Source organism: Schistocerca piceifrons, chromosome 5 (assembly GCF_021461385.2).
Source record: "Schistocerca piceifrons isolate TAMUIC-IGC-003096 chromosome 5, iqSchPice1.1, whole genome shotgun sequence".
Taxonomy (NCBI): domain Eukaryota; kingdom Metazoa; phylum Arthropoda; class Insecta; order Orthoptera; family Acrididae; genus Schistocerca; species Schistocerca piceifrons.
In genome coordinates this window covers 426,602,640-426,620,686 of record NC_060142.1, presented here as the reverse complement: position 1 = coordinate 426,620,686, position 18,047 = coordinate 426,602,640, and the positions used below count along the sequence as shown (strand labels likewise).

At 43.5% G+C, this 18,047-nt stretch overlaps 1 protein-coding gene across 1 annotated transcript in view; it reads left to right on the top strand.

Annotated features, from left to right (window-relative positions):
* LOC124797819 (urocanate hydratase-like) overlaps positions 1 to 18,047 on the top strand; it is a 376,388-nt gene that overhangs the window by 199,962 nt on the left and 158,379 nt on the right. The window contains exon 10 of the mRNA XM_047260847.1: positions 11,503 to 11,618. Coding sequence (XP_047116803.1) covers positions 11,503 to 11,618 — 116 coding nt within the window. The remainder of the gene's footprint in view (positions 1 to 11,502; positions 11,619 to 18,047) is intronic.

The window sequence follows — 18,047 nt, the reverse complement described above, 5'->3', positions numbered from 1 at the left end:
AAATATCGTCTGTAACGGGGGTGCTTTCGATGCAGAGAGCTGTCATTGAGTATATTTTGGAGGAAAACCAAGGTATCACAGATACTCGTAGGCGCTTTGCAGAATGCCTGCGGAGACTTGGAAGTGAATAAAAGCACAGTGAGCTGTTGGGCAAGGCGTCTGTCGCAAACCCTTCCGACCTCCAGCGTTCCAGCTGCCGCACTCAGCTGTGACTGCTGCAATGTTGGCGGACACACTCATTCGAGGTGATCAACAAATGACAATCACACACCTCGCTGCTCAACTGGACGTCTCTCTTGGTAGCGCTGACACACTCGTCCACCAGTAGTGGCACTCAAAGTTATGTGCTACCAACTGGGCATAAAGGCCCCTCATTAAGGTAGCTTAAGGCTGTTGCACTGAACAGAGATTATGTTGAAAAACAGGGTTTGTTGCCAGAAGAAAGTTGGGAGAGGGGGGGGACACATAATATAGTGTACTGGAATCCTGAAGTAAACCAAACTGCTTTGAGAAAAAAATACTTTGCAGTACTTATTAAACGCCCCTAGTAGTTTTCAGGCCTCAGTAGGCTCATGATCATATGAAGATGTAACAGAACAGAGACTTGGAGGTGAAGAAAAGCACATTGAGTCGTTGGGCGAGGCGTGTGTCGCTAACCTGTCCAACCTCCAGCGTTCTGGCTGGTGCACACAACTGTGACTGCTGCAGTGTTGGAACTTGTGGACACTCTCATTGGAGATGATCGACGGATCTCAGTCAAACACCTCGCTGCTCAACTCGACGTCTCTGTTGGTAGTGTATTCACACTCGTCCACCAGATGGGTACTCAAGCGTGTGTGATACCAAACGGACATACAGGTCCTCCAATTGAGGTGCCCTTAAGGCCGTCGCACTGAACAGAGAGTATGTTGAGAATTAGGGTTTGTTGGCAAAAGAGGGGGGAGCGGGCGGTGGATAATATGGTGTATTGGAATCTGAATTAAACCAAACTGCTTTGAGAAAAAAATGGGTTGCATTACTTATTCAACACCCCTTATAGTTTTCAGGCCTCAGCAGGGTCATGATCATATGGAGACGTAACACCGCAGCTTGACGCTAGGGTCGTGGTGACTGCATTGCGTCGCTGTATCTATGGCAAATTAATGTGATAACGCACATTTTTCCAGCTTACACACACACACACACACACACACACACACGCACACACACACACACACACGCACGCACACGCACACACACACACACACACACACACACACACAACCCGCACACACACACACGCACACGCACACACACACACACACACACACACACACACACACACACACACACACACATACACAATATTATTTAAGAGCAGTTGGTTTCACAGCATATAAAATTATAACCAGAATGCATTTTTCACTCTTCATCGAAGTGTGCAGCTTTTATTGGAAACAATTTATTTATTCGCTTTTCAAACACGTTGATCGCTTTCAGCCAACAGAAGCATTTTCGAGTGATATTTTGAATAAAGAAACATAACGATCTTTAAACAAGGTACAAAGATAATAAGTTATAGAAACATCAGTAATGCAAACTAGCGTTGTATGAATTACATAATGTAAAATAAATAATGTTGTATAAAACCACTTCCAAATTTTAAGAAGGTTATAGAAATAACGTATGAACTTACGAACCTACGGTGTCGGAGGTACAGAGATATAGGCTGGTGAGACATGTGAAGAGGCAGTGCTTAGACAGGGGAGGGACTGGTTACAGTGAGGATGGGTGAGAGGAAGCAAATATTAATAAGATCATAACAAGAACACTTTAAAAGCACGGTTTGCAGATTTATAATGAGACATAAGAGGAAGCGTTGTAAAAGAAAAGTATACTAACATGTGAAGACATTAGGCGACACTCGCAGAATTTAGACGGAAGAAGTGTCAAAGCCGGAAAGCCAGCAGTGGCAAACAAGCGGAAACAACAAACATATCTCTGTTCGCAAATAAGATGTTCACGCGACATGAAGCAAGGTGCCCATAAAATGCTGCTATCATTTAATAAAAGTATAACTTGTAAACTGTTAGAGATACAGCAGTTTGTTGAAAAACCTTTAGCAACTCTCAAAGTTTTTCTGTTAGGCCAGAATAACAGTGCAAGCCTCACTTGTTGCTCGTAGAACATCGACGCTGTATGGATTTACCAAGGAGTTCCACACCAGCGCATTCTCTGCTACAAAGTGAAAATTCATTCTGGAAACAATCCCGTAGGCTGTGACTAAGCCGTTTCCCGGGAATATCCTTTCTCCCAGTGCTAGACCCGACAGATAGAGAAAAGTGCTGGTGGAAGTGGAGCTGTGAGGGTAGGTCGTGAATCGCACCCCGATTGCTCAGTCGGTCAGAAAATTTCCCGCAACAGGCAAGGTTCGGGTTCAAGGTCCGGCCTGGCACACAGTTTTAATCTGCCAGGAAGTTTAAAAACTTATAATCTTCGCCACATAGACAAACAAATCAGTTCAGTATCAATTTGATGTAAGTCAGAATATATGTTGGGTGTTGACTAGCAATGAGTGTATACAGGTAACAAAATAATATGCACAAATCTCATACAAACTACACTCTTCCAACTTAGCACTATATGCACTCAAGTGCCAAAGACACTGGTATAGGCATGCGTATTCAAATACAGACATACGTAAAGAGGCAGAATACGGCCCTGAGGTGGGCAACGCCTATATAAGACAAGTGTTAGGCGCAGTTGTTAGATCGGCTACTGCTGCTACAATCGCAAGTTATCAAGATTTAAGGGAATTTGAACATGGTGTTATAGTCGGCGAACGAGTGATGGGACACAGCACCTCCGAGATATCGAAGAATTGGGGATTTTCCCGTACGAACATTTCACGATCGTACCGTGAATATCAGGAATCCGGTAATACTTCAAATATCCGACATCGCCGCGGCCGGAAAAACATCCTGCAAGAATAGGACCAACAACGAGTGAAGAGAATTATTGAACGTGACAGAAATGCTACGCTTCCGCAAATTGCTACAGATTTCAATTCTGGCCCATCAACAAGTGTCAGCGTTCGAACCATTCAACGAAATATAATGGATATGGGCTTCCGGAGCCCGAGGCTCACTCGTGCACAATTGATAACTGCACGACACAAAGCTTTACGCCTCGCCTGGGACCGTCAACACCGACATTGGACTGTTGAAGACAGGAAACATGTTGCCTGGTCGGACGAGTTTCGTTTCAAACTGTATCGAACTGTTGGACGTGTATGGGTATGGAGACAATCTCATGAATGCATGGACCGTGCATGTCAGCAGGGGACTGTTCAAGCTGGTGGAGGCTCTGTAATGGTGTTGGACGTGTGCAGTAAGAGTGATATGGGACCATGGGACCCCTGAAACATCTAGATATGACTCTGACAGGTGACGCGTACGTAAGTATCGTGTCTGATCACCTGCATCCACTCATGTCCATTGTGCATTCTGAAGGACTTGGACGATTCCAGCAGGACAATGCGACACTCCACAGGTTCAGAATTGCCATAAAATGGCTCCAGGAACACTCTTCTGAGTTTGAACACTTACACTTCCGAGACACGATCATTATTTAGCATATCTGGGATGCCTTGCAAAGTGCTGTTCTGAAGAGATCTCCAACCCGTCGTATTCGAACGTATTTATGGACAGCCCTGCAGGATTCACGGTGTCAGTTCCCTCGAGCACTACTTCAGACATTAGTCGAGTTCATGCAACGTCGTGTTGCGGCACTTCGGTTTGCTCGCGAGGTCCCTACACGATATTAGGCAGCTGTACCTGTTTCTTTGGCTCTTCGGTGTACATAATAGATACCTACTAATAACAACAGCTATGAATGCATGATGTCGCGACGATACCCATTAATCAAATATTCTCAGGTTTCAAGCCGTGTCAAGTGGTTAACTACTCAATACCTTTCGGCAAATACTCGTCTACCATTGCCAAGTGGTTGACTGTCATGTGGATCCGCTGCCATGCTTATATAGCCACGACGTCGACAATGACGTCATTGGTGCTCGATCCCACCCAAGGTATGATAATGTTTTGATGTCGCGGCCGCCGCGCCCGCCTTAACTCTCCAATCACAGGATCTGAGGGCGCACTTAGCTGTAATTCTCTTATTGAGGGTGTTGCCAGACATTTTGATCTCCTTTGACTCATTTATTAAACTATCCCAGAAGCTGCCGGTCCATTTAGTAACAAAAGTCTCATGGAATGCAATTCGGTGTCTGTTTTGTAGTGCATGTTCCGCTACAATTGATTTTTCGGAATAGCGTAGGCGGAAACGCCTTTCGCACGGCTCTGTTCAATAGTGCCGACAAATGACCGACACATCCACACGATATTTTGTATATTTCAGGTGTTGTGATGTCTAGAGCGTCTTTCACAGGCTTCGTTAGTTGCCGCATCTCTGCCGGGGGCCTAAAGTCTGTGTCGATTTTATGCCTTTTCAGAAGCCAGCTAACCTTCCCTGTTGTTGAGCCACGAAACAGTAAAAACATTCTACTGTACTTTCTACTTAGATGAAATTCCTTGCGAAATTCATCTGTTGTAATCGTTTCCCTTGAAAACTTTACGTAAGTGGCTCAGTACCCGCGTCAGGTTTTCGGCGTAAGAGACAGTTTCAGCTTGCTCTACAAATTCCTCAGAAGTGGCCATTTCTGTGCTGGATGCTGGTAGCTGGTGGCGTGCAGATACCGATCAGTGTGGGTGGGCATGCCGTAGACGCTCTGACCGAGATACCCATTGAGTGTACGGCGGACGGTGATGTCCGAGAACGGCAAGGAACCGTCCTTCTCTACTTCCATCGTGAAATTTACGTGGTCGTGGATGTTGTTGATGTGTTCCAGGAATTATTCCAGCCTTTCATGTCCGTGAGACCGTATGACGAAGATGTGATCGACGTAGCGATAATTACAACTCGGCTTTCAGAAGCAGTGTCCAAGGCGATGTGCTCGAAATGCTCGATATAGAGATTGACTACAGCTGGAGCTAGTGGACTCCCCTTCTCGACGTCGTCGGTTTGGCTGAAATGTTTTCCACCATGGAAAAAATACAATAACGTCAGGGTATGCTAAAGTAAATCCGCGATAGTGTCGTCAAAGAGCCGGGACAGCAAAGCTATAGCGCCTGTGATGAGTACGCACGTGAATAGGGATACCACATCAAAACTAACCATATCATCTCCTTCATCAAGACGTAGACGTTTAAATCGATGAATTAAGTCTGCCGTATTCTTTATATGGTGCACACAGAGTCCACCATCGAAAGGAGGCTGGCCAAATGATTTACAAGTCTGTAGGTTGGCGATCCGATGGTGCTCGCTATACATCTTACAAGTGTACCCTGCTTACGTTCCTTTGGCAGACCGTAGAACGTGGGTGGTCTGGACACCTGAGGGAGAAGGTTCTTAATAATAGTCTCTTCCAGCGATTACCCTTTGATAAGTTCCGAAGTCCTCACAACTGGCTCAAGAACAGGGAAGATTAGCCAGCTCCTGAAGAGGTATAAAACCGACACAATCGTCAGGCCCCCAGCAAAGATTCGGCAACTAATGCAGCCAGTAAAGATGATATAAGCCTCAGAACACCTGGAATATACAAAATACCGGGTGGATGTAGGCAGTTTTATGTCGGTGAGATGTCCGCACTATTCAGTAGTGCCGCATAAAACGTGAAAGGTGTTTCCGCCTACGCTATTCCGAAAAATCAGCTGTGGAGGAACATGCACCGCAAAACGGACACCGAACTGCGTTCGACGAGACTTTTATTACTAAACGGACCAACGGCTTCTGTGATAGGGAAGCAAATGAAGCAATGGAAATCAAAATATCGGACACCTTCAGTAACGACGGTGGATGGCAGCTTAGTATGGGCTGGGATCCTGTGATTGGAGAGTTGAAAAGGCGCGGCAGTCGGGGCACCGAAACACTACATACATGGTGCGGGACCGAGCATCAATGACGTCACTGTCGACGGCGCGACTATACAAGCACGACAGCGGCATGCACACGACAGTCAACCACTTGACAGTGGCAGAGGAGATATCTGCCGAGAGCTCGTGGGTAGTTAACCACTTGACGCAGCTTGAAACCCAATAATATTTTATTAATAAAAACAGTTTCTCATTAGTCCTAAGTTTTTGTTTGATAAGAAATTGTACCCTATCACAAAATTAATATGAGGTCCTTTAACCCCTCCCCTCACTAGCTCAGATTCTGTGTACGCTCTTGTTTGGGAGCACACTGTTCAGCACTAAAAGTGTTTATACTGTCCTAATTGCATTCGAAAATTTACCTCTACATCAGTACCTTACGCCTTTTGATGGAGCAACTTTCGGTATCAGTATCATCTGCCTCCTACAATGAACGAATTTAACTGCTGCACGAGAATAATGACTGTCAGTAAAGCTTGCGCGTAAGCTCGAATTTCTCTGGTTTGCTCCTGATGGTCATTTTGTGACTGTGGGTTTGGAGTAAGAGATACGTTGCCTGACTCTTACCAGGAAGTATGGTAAAGGGTGCTGCGAGTGTTCTCTGGTAGAGGATGGTTGGTCAGGTTAGTCATAAGCAGCAGTAGCCCCTATTTACGACCCAACAGAGTTTAGGAGGAGGGCGTTCCACCATGCTCTCGGTCGTTGGTGCACGAAGCGTATTGGTGACGCAGCCTGGCTGTCGATAAGTATAACTAAGCAAAGCACCGCAGCAATCTAGCGACGTCTGCATACTGAGGCTGCCCGCGGTGCTGGCTCAGCTACGGTTCGAGGTGGCACAGTCGGGCTTGGCGTTGGACAGAGCTAGCTGGCTGGCAGCGTCTGGCGCTGGAGGGCGTCCAGTGGCTCCGTGGCTGGGAGGATCTCAGATCGATACCCGGCCTATCAATTCTGCGGCTGGACGTCCTGCCACGGGGTCCTATCAGGACGACAGTGGAATGGTAGTGGATTTACACAGCACTACAGCGATCCCGACTCGATAACTCCCTGTTTCTAGCCAACGACCACTCTGGCTGGGCGACCACCATTTATACCCATTACAGAGGGTTTGTTGCAATTTGGCTTCTGCGCGTGCCAAGTACCTCACATGCCGAAGCGTCCCTGCTTTCGGCGACTGGCGGGCCGCAGCGGCAAGGCGAGTGTCGTGGTGCGATGCTGCGCCAGCACAGTACAGTACATGGCTGCCTGCGGCAACGAGCCCTTTGCGTTAGGCTCGTGTAAAACTTTATCAACATACTTCTATGTGGTCCAGAACGTTTCTCTTACAGCGTCTGATACTGCAGTTTGATGAATATCTCTTCAATGCTCTCAAACTTACTAAACGAATCTGGTACAAAACGTGCTGCTCTTCATTCGATATTCGCTGTCTCCCCTAATTATCTTATCTCGTTAGTGTTTCAAACTGATAAGCAATATTCAAGGATCGTCAAAATGAGGCACTGGCGTGCCATCTCTTCCGTGGCAACTTTACATGGGTTCTTCCAATGAATATCTCTGTCACCTGCTTGTCCTATGACACCCTCTATGAAGTCACTCCACTTTTTGTCGATCTGGACTCATAATCCAAGATATTTTGCGCTTGCGACTATTCATGTTTAAAAATTACCTACTACTCCCTGCAACGGCCGACGTGTATCTACACATATTTCCGAATTTGCTACAATTTTCTGGCGTCGCGGCTTACCTATAGACGAGTATAGCAGCATCCTCCGCGAACAGCCTCATGGATATTCTGCTGCTGCCTGACAGCTCACGACTTCAGGAAGGCATTTCATACAGTTCCTCGTTGTCGTTTAGTGAATAAAATAGTAGCTTCTGATTGGAATCGGGACTTCCCTACTGACAGAATTCAACACGCCACTCTTACCGGGACTGATGACCTAAGAAGTTAAGTCCAATAGTGCTCAAAGCCATTTGAACCAGCTAACGAGCATTGCCGGCATAAAACAAATTGTAGGAGAACAGAAGTTTTTCTGTCTCAAAGAAATTTATCATATTTAAACTTATAATATGCTCAAAATTTTGCATAAAATCGATGTTAAGGACAATGGTCGGTTCATTTACAGTTTTTATATAGAGGAGTCACTTGCGCTTTTTTGCAGTTGCTTGGGACATGAGCTGAGCGAGAGATTCACGATAAATGCAAGTTAAATAGGGGGACAATGCCGTAGAGGCCTTTCTGTAAAACCGAACTGGGATTCTGTACAGACTTGGCACTTAGTTGTTTCTGACTCATCCTGCTGCTTCTCGACGCCATGGATGCCTATTACTGTGGGCGACGGTTAAACGACGGTATGTCTGTACGACTGTATTGTATTGTGTTGTATGGGACTGGGGACCTAGAAACGACGGAGAGTCTTCGTCCCCGCCATAGGCCTCAGTGGTTTACAATCCCACAACAGGCTACAGCAGTCCACTCACCCCACCGCCGCCCCACACCGAAGCCAGGGCTATTGTGCAGTTCGGACCCCAGTGGACCCCCTGGGAACGTCTCATACAAGACGAGTGTAACCCCAAATGTTTGCGTGGTAGAGTGTTTGATGGTGTATGCGTACGTGGAGACAGTCTTTGCGCAACAATCGCCCACATAGTGTAACTGAGGCGGAATAAGGGGAACCAGTCGTGGCGTCTGGAAGTGGAAAGTGGAGAAATAGCAGTGGTAGACAAAATCTTCTCCACCACACACCCAAAAATGGCTTCCTGGGAGTAGATGTAGATGTATAGCGGTCTGACAACTGGTTCGTGCTACGCGCTATAAAACTGGGAGTTTCTATCAGTCAGTTCCTATGACCTACCAGTTGGGTGATTCGGATTAGCCTTTCCTGACGGTACCACTCCACTGTAACGCCGTCAGCAGCAGACATGAATAAATATAAGTTTAGTGATATCTATTTGACGAACTGCCGAAAGTGGTGTGTTCTAGGATCTGACTCGTTCCCGTTCGTTAAGTTCTCTTTGCTGACTCTTTCAGACAGAAACGTGTCTATCATTAGTTATTAGAAATAACGCAGCTCGAGTACTGAGAAGATATAGTTCAATTATGTCTATGTTGATTATGCCTCCCACCTGCGCGGTCTGGCATTAAACTGAACATGTCAAGTAAGGTAATCGGTGACATTTTCTCATGTAGCAAATACCTATAATATTTTAGCTCAACTGGCTAACAGAACTATTAATATTAGGACCCATATAGAGAGGTATACTAGCATACATAAAATAAAATCCATAAGTAAAGCAAAGCTTATCGAAGTTAAATATATTTTCGCAGGCACTCATTTAGTCCCTGTATCTATTGCATCAGGTAAATATTTGATGAGATACGTAAATTATTAAAAGAGAGGTCACCAAATATTAACATGAAACGTAAGCGCATTGCAGATATCAGAGCTCCAAATAGTAAAACAGTAGAAACAAATTGAGGCTTCGTGAATTGTGCTGTCAATTAGTGCTCTCGGTAATTCTGTGTCGCTTCATTATCTGCCTGCTCGTCACGTGGTTAAAAAACGAGAGAGATAAAAAGGCAATTCTTTAACGACAATATATTTGTGAATAATGAATATGACACAAAAACGCCTGTTCACACAGACCTGTGCAGCTCGGCGATGAGCGCTCATCAGCACGACTAGCGAGCTGCGAAGCGCATTGTATAAACCGTCACAATCAAAACCATAATCATCACAAACCACATCCATCTGACATCCATTTCTGGATAAAGGTTTCATCTAAACGTTGCACTGCGTTGCAGTCTTCAGCTCTGCTCATCCATGCTGCTTCTGTGTAATTTGTGACGTCATCTATTCAACTTCCTTTGTAATCTTTTCTTATTTCTAGAAATCCCGAAATTCCTAGAGCATGCTTCCTTAAAACAGTGAACCGATATATTGCTTCAGTCTACAAATAAAGTGTGGAAATCAAACGTTATAAGTGCCGAATCCCTTATTTGTCAGGAGAATTTAAAAAACAATGTATCTCTTTTTGTATCCAAACACTCGAGAAGTTGTTCTGATACCATTATTAAGAACGTCCTAGAGAACTTACTAAGAGCCAATAAGAATTTTTTTGTTTCAAGTGTCATTAATAACTACACCATTAATATTTTAATTAGTAGTACTCTAGTCTACAAAAATCATATACCATATTTTAAAATTTTTACAAGAGACTAACAATAACTAATTCAAGAACATATCTTTGAATATTGACTTCTCTTTCTTACACAACGTCATTCTTGCCATCAAATGTTGCAAAACCCTGTAGAAGTGCCTGTCCCATTGAGTACGAAATGCTTTCATAATACTTTCCAGATACACGCTGTTTTGTCTGTTCAATTCTCCAGCTTCTTTTACTATTCTCGATTGGAACGGGATAGTCGACAGCTAACTGCGGTCGACAAAGCGCCCTCCACCACGCACCGTGAAGCGGCTTGTCGAGAATAGGGGTAGCTGTAGGTGTAGATGTAGATATAGATGTACTCGGTCGAGAGAACAGCGCGTCCAAGCAGCTGAGTGACTGACATTCTTTAACTTTTTCGTTGGACTTGGAATAATTTTGTGAGTGCAAAGTTATGTACCTCAGCTTTTCGTTGGTCGTGGAATAATTTTCTGAAAGCGAGTTCCGTACTTAACTGGTCACTGGACTTAGATTACATGTCTGTGTTTTGGGTGGTTGATTTTGCGTGACATTACGAACTTCAGCTTTGTTTACATTATTTGAGGCAGCTGTGAACTGCAATTATTTTCTGCAGTTATTATTATACTCATGTTTGATGGATCTGTTGCATGTTTTTGCAGTGGTTAGTGAGGATAAGAACTTTAGTTTATGTCGCGATTAATATTTGGAAGCTGCGCTTTCAAACTTCGAGTGTTTGTTTCCGATTTTCGTGAATTAATGCAGTTAAATGAACCGTGCTCGAACATATTTCTGTACTGGATTCTCTGCTCGCACTGCAAACATCAGTTATAGTTTAATCATTTCTGTATTACATGCTGTGCTCGCACTACGCGCATTAGTTACTGTTTAATAGTTTTTGTTTGAATCTGTAGTTTATATGAGGCCGTCGTTCCTAAATGTGTGAATATTATTGAATAAACATTTATTTGCCTTAAACTGTAATCCACTGGTTTCGTGAACATTATTAATCTAACAGGATTTTTGTAATAGTTTCTCTTATTTACACATTATTCGCAAACTTGTCTGTTTACTTAAAAGAGTAAAGGATCAATTCTGTAATTAACTGTTGGGTTTTATAACAACGACGCATGACCAACCCCTCTGATATAAGAACGAAAACCGCCGGAGCGCTCATAGCCTCTTCCGTCATTTCTCCTATGTTTGTGCAAGGTGTGATCCTGATATAGTTCAGTGCAATATCTTTGGTGCAAGGATTTCCATGTGTAATGTACAAACAGTTTTATTTTACTTAATCTAGGTAGGGACTTTCCTAACAGTTGCTCAACGGCGCTTTTCCACTGCACAGGGACATATTCTCGCTGGGATTCGGGCCTTTCCGCTGGGTGTGCACATCTGGGCTGGAGAGCGACCTGCAGACCACGGACAAGCTCGCAATCGATGAACTGGAGACTCTGCTGAAAGGTAACTAATTGCTGTCGCATATAAGCTGATAACAATGCTACTGACTCTAGCTATAGAGTATGACTACAAGTGCCATTGCTAATCACCTAGAGGAAAGCTGTATGCCATGGAAAACATATATTTCTATCAATTGCTTATCGACGTTGTTGCATATTTCTCTCGAGCAAGTTTAGAGATTGCGTGGTGCACCAAGAGAACACGTTGACGAAAGTGAATTCTGAAGGTCTTTTATCTTTATTATTAATATTTCACATAAGATTTTGCACGTTTAACTAGTAGCTTCATATGATGGTGGAGTTCCAGAATAACTAAAAATGTGTCTGTTTATACACTTCCAATTCTTCTCTGATAATAACGACGTTACTGAAGCGGGCAGTTCATTTTCATACGTCTCTCAATAGAGACTGGATGACTGGGATCTCCCACGAAGTCGCCGCCAAGCTTGCAATGATGCTCATCCAGGATTGTGCAAAACAGCGATTCGTCGTTGAACACAGTGCGACACCATTCAACAGCAGTCCGTGCCTACTGGCCACGGCAACACTCGAAAGCCAGTCGTTCGCGTAGCAGCGTCAACGGCATTCTACACGTGGATGTTAATTCCCTAGTCTGATTGCTACCCCTCTCTGACCAATTGTGCGAAATGGCACAGAATGTTGCATGGAGTCACTGCTTGTATGGAATAAGCAGACGTGATGGGGCTACAATGTGCTTGGTGCACAAAACAGCGATCTTCCGTTGTGACGGTCAGACGTGGTCCCTGCCCTCACGTTCACCTGCAGTCTTACATCGGATCACTGTTACATCTAAAAGCCTCACAAATTTGGACATTGCACCATTCAGCCAGCTGGCCAAATGGAGACCTCTTTCAAACCCTTTACGGTGCTGACAGCGCTTTCTCACACGAGTACGCTGCATCTCCGTGTACTTCACAGTGATCACTCAACATCTGACGCCGTTTACACTCCTTATATACCCTCCCAGGAATGATAACAACGCTGAACACGAACAACACTAATGCACTCTGGCAGTTGTTTCTCTACTGACAGAGAATTTAATCATTTCCATATCCGCCGATGGCGTGTTTGTGTACACTGCTACATTGACATGGGACTATATCTTCTGGGTTCCTCATTTTTTTTTTCAGGTAGTGTGCATGCAGCGGCAGCATGCCTCGAAAAAGCAAGCGTACGTAATATTGAATGTGAAAAGCCGTTTAATGATAAACCTCTCGACTTTAGACCAATGAAGGCGCTGTACGTTCATAATAAACTGAATTATTAGCATTGGTTGGATGCCGTTTTTAATTCTTGTAAGATTTAACCTATATTTTTACACAACCATGAACCTACCATGTCAGATTTTCGACAAAACAGCTTTATTACGGAATCCGCATGAACTCAGTGGAACACGATTTTGATCCGTCAAGCTGTCGATCCCTTCAAATAAAAAAATTTAGCAACAGCTCGAGACGCGTATTACTACTCTTCTTCGACACGCCTAACGCTACCATTTCACATGACTGCTAACTAACAATTTCCAATAATACTAGCGCGCTCGATGGTTGAATTTAACACTATTCGTCAGCTGATTTTGTTCTAGTTAAATCAAGAGAATTCGATCGGTATGGCGCCTCCTCATTACCCACCCCTTCACTGATGTATCCATTCTTTCCACCAAGCAAGAGATATCATAGGGATTACAATTTTACGCAAAGAACCTAATCAATTACACTATGGACAACGACGGTACTTAATTTGACTTTATACATAATTTTTAAGTAAATGTAAAAAAATTTAGTGGAAATATTGTAAATAACTTGATAATTAAATGTAGGTATTGATGTTTCTTTTCAATAAAATTCCAAAATCTTCCAGTCATATCGAATGAAGGCAGTAATGCACAAAGTAGGACATTTACATATCTAAAGCCGCTGGTACCGAAAGATTCCTAATGTGCACTAGATTTGATTACATCATAACTGGCAGAGGACGTCCAGTACACGCAAAACTTTGTCGTGCACAGTGTTTGAGAATAAAGGACTGAGACTTGTGTTCCAAATTTGTGCATTTACCAAATATGTCCGGTGACCACCTTCAACTCCTTTCTCCCTTTCTCAAAACCTTTGTGCATTTTCTTTTCCTCGAGAATTCCAGGGGTTCCTCCATTTTTCCCCTCCAGCGGAGCACAAGAACTGATCTGTAGTGAATGGTTCATCCATTGTTATTGAGTGGATAGATATTGGTGGGTCATATTACACCATGCCACGACCAGTAGTTCATTAGTAATGAGAACAGATTCGTTTCCATTTACGTCGTGATAATATTCCACTGACAATTTGGAGAAGACAGATTCGGAAATTTTTTGAGTGAAAAATAACACAGCTTTATTTTTTAAAGGTATTTCGTTTCTCATCAATATTTTAATGCAGCTCTGGACATTCCTCCTGCGAACTCCATAGTTCTTGGCGTCTCTCTCTCTCTCTCCACAGTCTTTATTTCTTATTACCAAATAATTTCAGCTGACGTATCCTAGCTTTAGCGAGTGACTTGCTTAATTAATTTAAAAGTCTTTTATGTTTGCTTTCCCTTCTTCTCTCAAACGGTTTATCTCCGGTTGGATTGCTAACAATATTAATCCTTTAACTATCAGTTTTTTTCGGGGTCGAGACACTGTATGCTTATTCTAATTAATGTCTGTCAGAAGAAATAACACGAAAAAAATATTTCCCGTTCTTTCGTATTACAACCTGTAGAAAGATGGGATACACAGGGTTATTCGTAGCTACCACCGGTGCTCCCGAAGATTACTGCACAAAGAATACAGGACACAAAAAAGAGACAGACTCTGTGGATGCAGTATCTCTCCAAGATTTTAACTCACGTTACAGGCGCCCAATATGGACACCATTTGTGATGCACCAAAAGCTATTACGTGAGTGAAATTCATAGACACGAACTGTTCGGGAAGGCGAGGAAGCAGCCCGCTGCCCAGTTCTCTTTGTTGGGTTGCATATCGGCAGGCGCGAAGTAATCTTATGCGCCTACACGGAGGGGTGCACATCAGCACAATCTAGAAATGCAAACTGTAATTACAAATATTCGGTAAACAATTATCAGGCTCCACTTTACCCGTAGGACAGTGATACGTAGCAATAACATGTAGCGAATTTTGGTGACGTCCGAAGTTGCCGAAGCAAGGTAGGTACGTCGAAACGAAACAACAGAAGAGTATAGTCGCTGCCTCCCACAGCGACGGAAGAGAAACGCTGGCGTAGCCACGCCTCCTAGAGCTCTGCTACGCCACTGAGCAAGGAAATACTCACCCCACTTCACAGTCTACGATCAAGACGACAGCATCGTCTTAAGCAAGTAACCTATATATGAAGGGCTTATTTAAATATTGGTACAAGTCAAATACCTACACTTTTCTGCCTATAATGCTTCTCAAATTAATGATCCACACAAACAGAAAGAAAGGGTCATCTCTAGCAAGAAGCAGTATGCTTGAATATTTCTGGTATCTCATCTGCAGATTTTTCAGCGCTCATTTAACTTTAGGACTCTGTATCTCAAAATGAAGAAAAATGGACTTGCACCACTATTGAAATAAGCCCTTCATATTAAATGTCTTAGGCAGAAATTAATGTGAACATTATGTGAATTATTTTTCAAGTGAAGAGTCTTGTACATTTGATTGCGTCAATTGAACTTTAATATTCAGACTGAGCTGTAAATTCTCAGAAATTTCCTATGGAAATGGCTGATAGACTGTTAAATAAATCTCCATATCTATATCGTAATATAGTGAACTAATATTCTGTACGTTACAGATCCACTCAATCTCTTCTCAGAGCAAACCAAAGAACCCACCGTTGTGTCGGCGAGTGTATTTTAGTATGACACAACACAAACTGCCCTAGCTTCTTTGGTAATCTATCGTGGGACATTCACAGATGTTGGACAAAAAATGGAAACACCGCGAGAAACGCATGCTTGTACATAAATGCAGATGCTAGACAAGCCTGCAGGTAAAGCTGTTCTATTTGGCCACGAAAGGCACCTATTCAGTGCCCTCAATACGCTGCAGGTGTCAGTCGTGCTAAGAGTACTGTGCTGTGTAGATTTGATTGCATTATGTCCGAATGAGGTGAATGCGAAATTGTTGGTGCTCGTATGATGGATACTTCAGTGACCAAAGTAGCAGAAGTAGCCGTTTCAAGAGGCGTCGTACCGAAGACACAACGCACTTTGCCAAAACGGGAAAACATCATCAGCTAAGTCATATCGTGGACGAAAGTGTGTTTTGAGTGGCCGTAACAGGCGTTCATTGAAGAGGATTCTGATGAAAAATAAGACGGCGACAGATACAGAAATCACTACAGAACTGAATGTAGCGTTGGGAACAGTAGGGGAGCTGAAATCACAAAAGCACTCATCAGACATACAATTACCCGTAACAGGAAAGCGTGTTGTAGAAATCATAAAACATGCACTATGATGTAATGGAAGAAAGTCATTTGGAATAAGTGTTAATTCACATTATTTTCAACTTCTGGGCGTACGCGGTACCTCGGTTACGGTGCAGACTGCTTGCTGCTAAGAGTGAAACATGGAGAAGGTTCGGTGATGATTTGGGCACCCATATCGTAGTATTGCATGGGCTTCACGTTTACTTTGCAAAGACCCATTACTTCTAAGGATTATGTGACTAATTTGGCTTATCAGTCCATCACATGGTACAATATTCGATACCCAACCGAGATCAAGTGTTCCAAGAAGATAGGGCCTCTATCTGCGCAGTTCGCGTCGCCCAGGACTGGTTTTGTGAGCACGAAGACGAAATGTGATCAGAACCCAATATTACTGTGCATTTGTGATCTACTTTTGGTATAAATGTACCTGATCCCTATCCACTTCCACCATCGTTTCCTGAACTTGCTGCTATTTTTAAAGAAGAATGGTGTAAGATTCCCCTGAAAACTACACAGGACTTGTATTTATCCATTCCGACTGGATGCTGTTCTGGATATTAGCTGTTTTCTTACACCGTATTAAGCATGGTGATGTCTTGTGTTTTTCGGTGTTTTCACGTTCTTCTCCACGCCCTGTGCATCACAATAGCTGTGAAAGGGTTAAACAGAATAAACTAATAAAGTAATTAAAAATATAAGATAAAATTTTCATAAAATTATGATTTAATATTTGTCAATGAACATTTACATCTCTACTAATAATACATCTGTAAAATTGTCTTGTCCGTCTGTCTGTTTGAACACGATAATCTACAAAACTACTAGAAGTAGTTTCATGGCGTTTCCACAAGTAACTTGAGCATAGCGTGGACGCGGTGTAGCTTTATACCGTCAAAATCTGATCACGGAAAAAATATAGCTTAATTGAATGTTTTTGCATACCAGTATTATAAAAATGGCTCTGAGGACTATGGGACTTAACATCTGAGGTCATCAGCCCCTAGAACTTAGAACTACTGAAACCTAACTAACCTAAGGACGTCACACACATCCATGCCCGAGGCAGGATTCGAACCTGCGACCGTAGCGGTCGCGCGGTTCCAGACTGTAGCGCCTAGAACCGCTCGGCCACTCCGGCCGGCCACCAGTATTATAAATGCAAAAGCTATTCCGCTGTTACGTTTTCATGAGTAACTCACTGAACTGATTACGACGAAATTTGGTTTGGAGAGTACTTGAAATGTGAAGCTACTTTAGAGAGTGTTTAGTTCCAAATATTTATTAATTTGAAGAACATTACGCGAATTAGAGAAAAATATTAACTCTTTGGATAAGCTATTTTTTTAGTTATGATATTTATAGTATTTGTGAAAATCCTTTTATTAGTTGATATGTGCCACACGATGCGATTCAAACTGATGAATACAATGCTTATGCAATATTCAGTGTGTTTAATCCATATTTCCACAGCATGTTGCATATTGTACATGATGTGTAATGTAGAGCTACTCCAGGAGCACAACGCACAAAGGAACGCTCCTGCCGAAGCCCCTCAGCATCCACCGTTCGATAGCAACGATGCGCGTGACGAGGCGTCGTGCTCTGGAACAGCTTGCGAGGAGGGGGAGCGGGACGCTCGTCACGAGCTATGCTTACGTGAACAGGAAGACACGTGAGGGCAGCTGATGTTATTCCACCCACAGTAGCTTACTAACTCACTATCACCCATCATAACAAAGCTACTGGTATGGCCGGCCGGTGTGGCCGTGCGGTTCTAGGCGCTTCAGCCTGGAACCGCGTGACCGCTACGGTCGCAGGTTCGAATCCTGCCTCGGGCATGGATGTGTGTGATGTCCTTAGGTTAGTTAGGTTTAAGTAGTTCTCAGTTCTAGGGGACTGATGGCCACAGATGATAAATCCCATAGTGCTCAGAGCCATTTGAGCCTACTGGTATG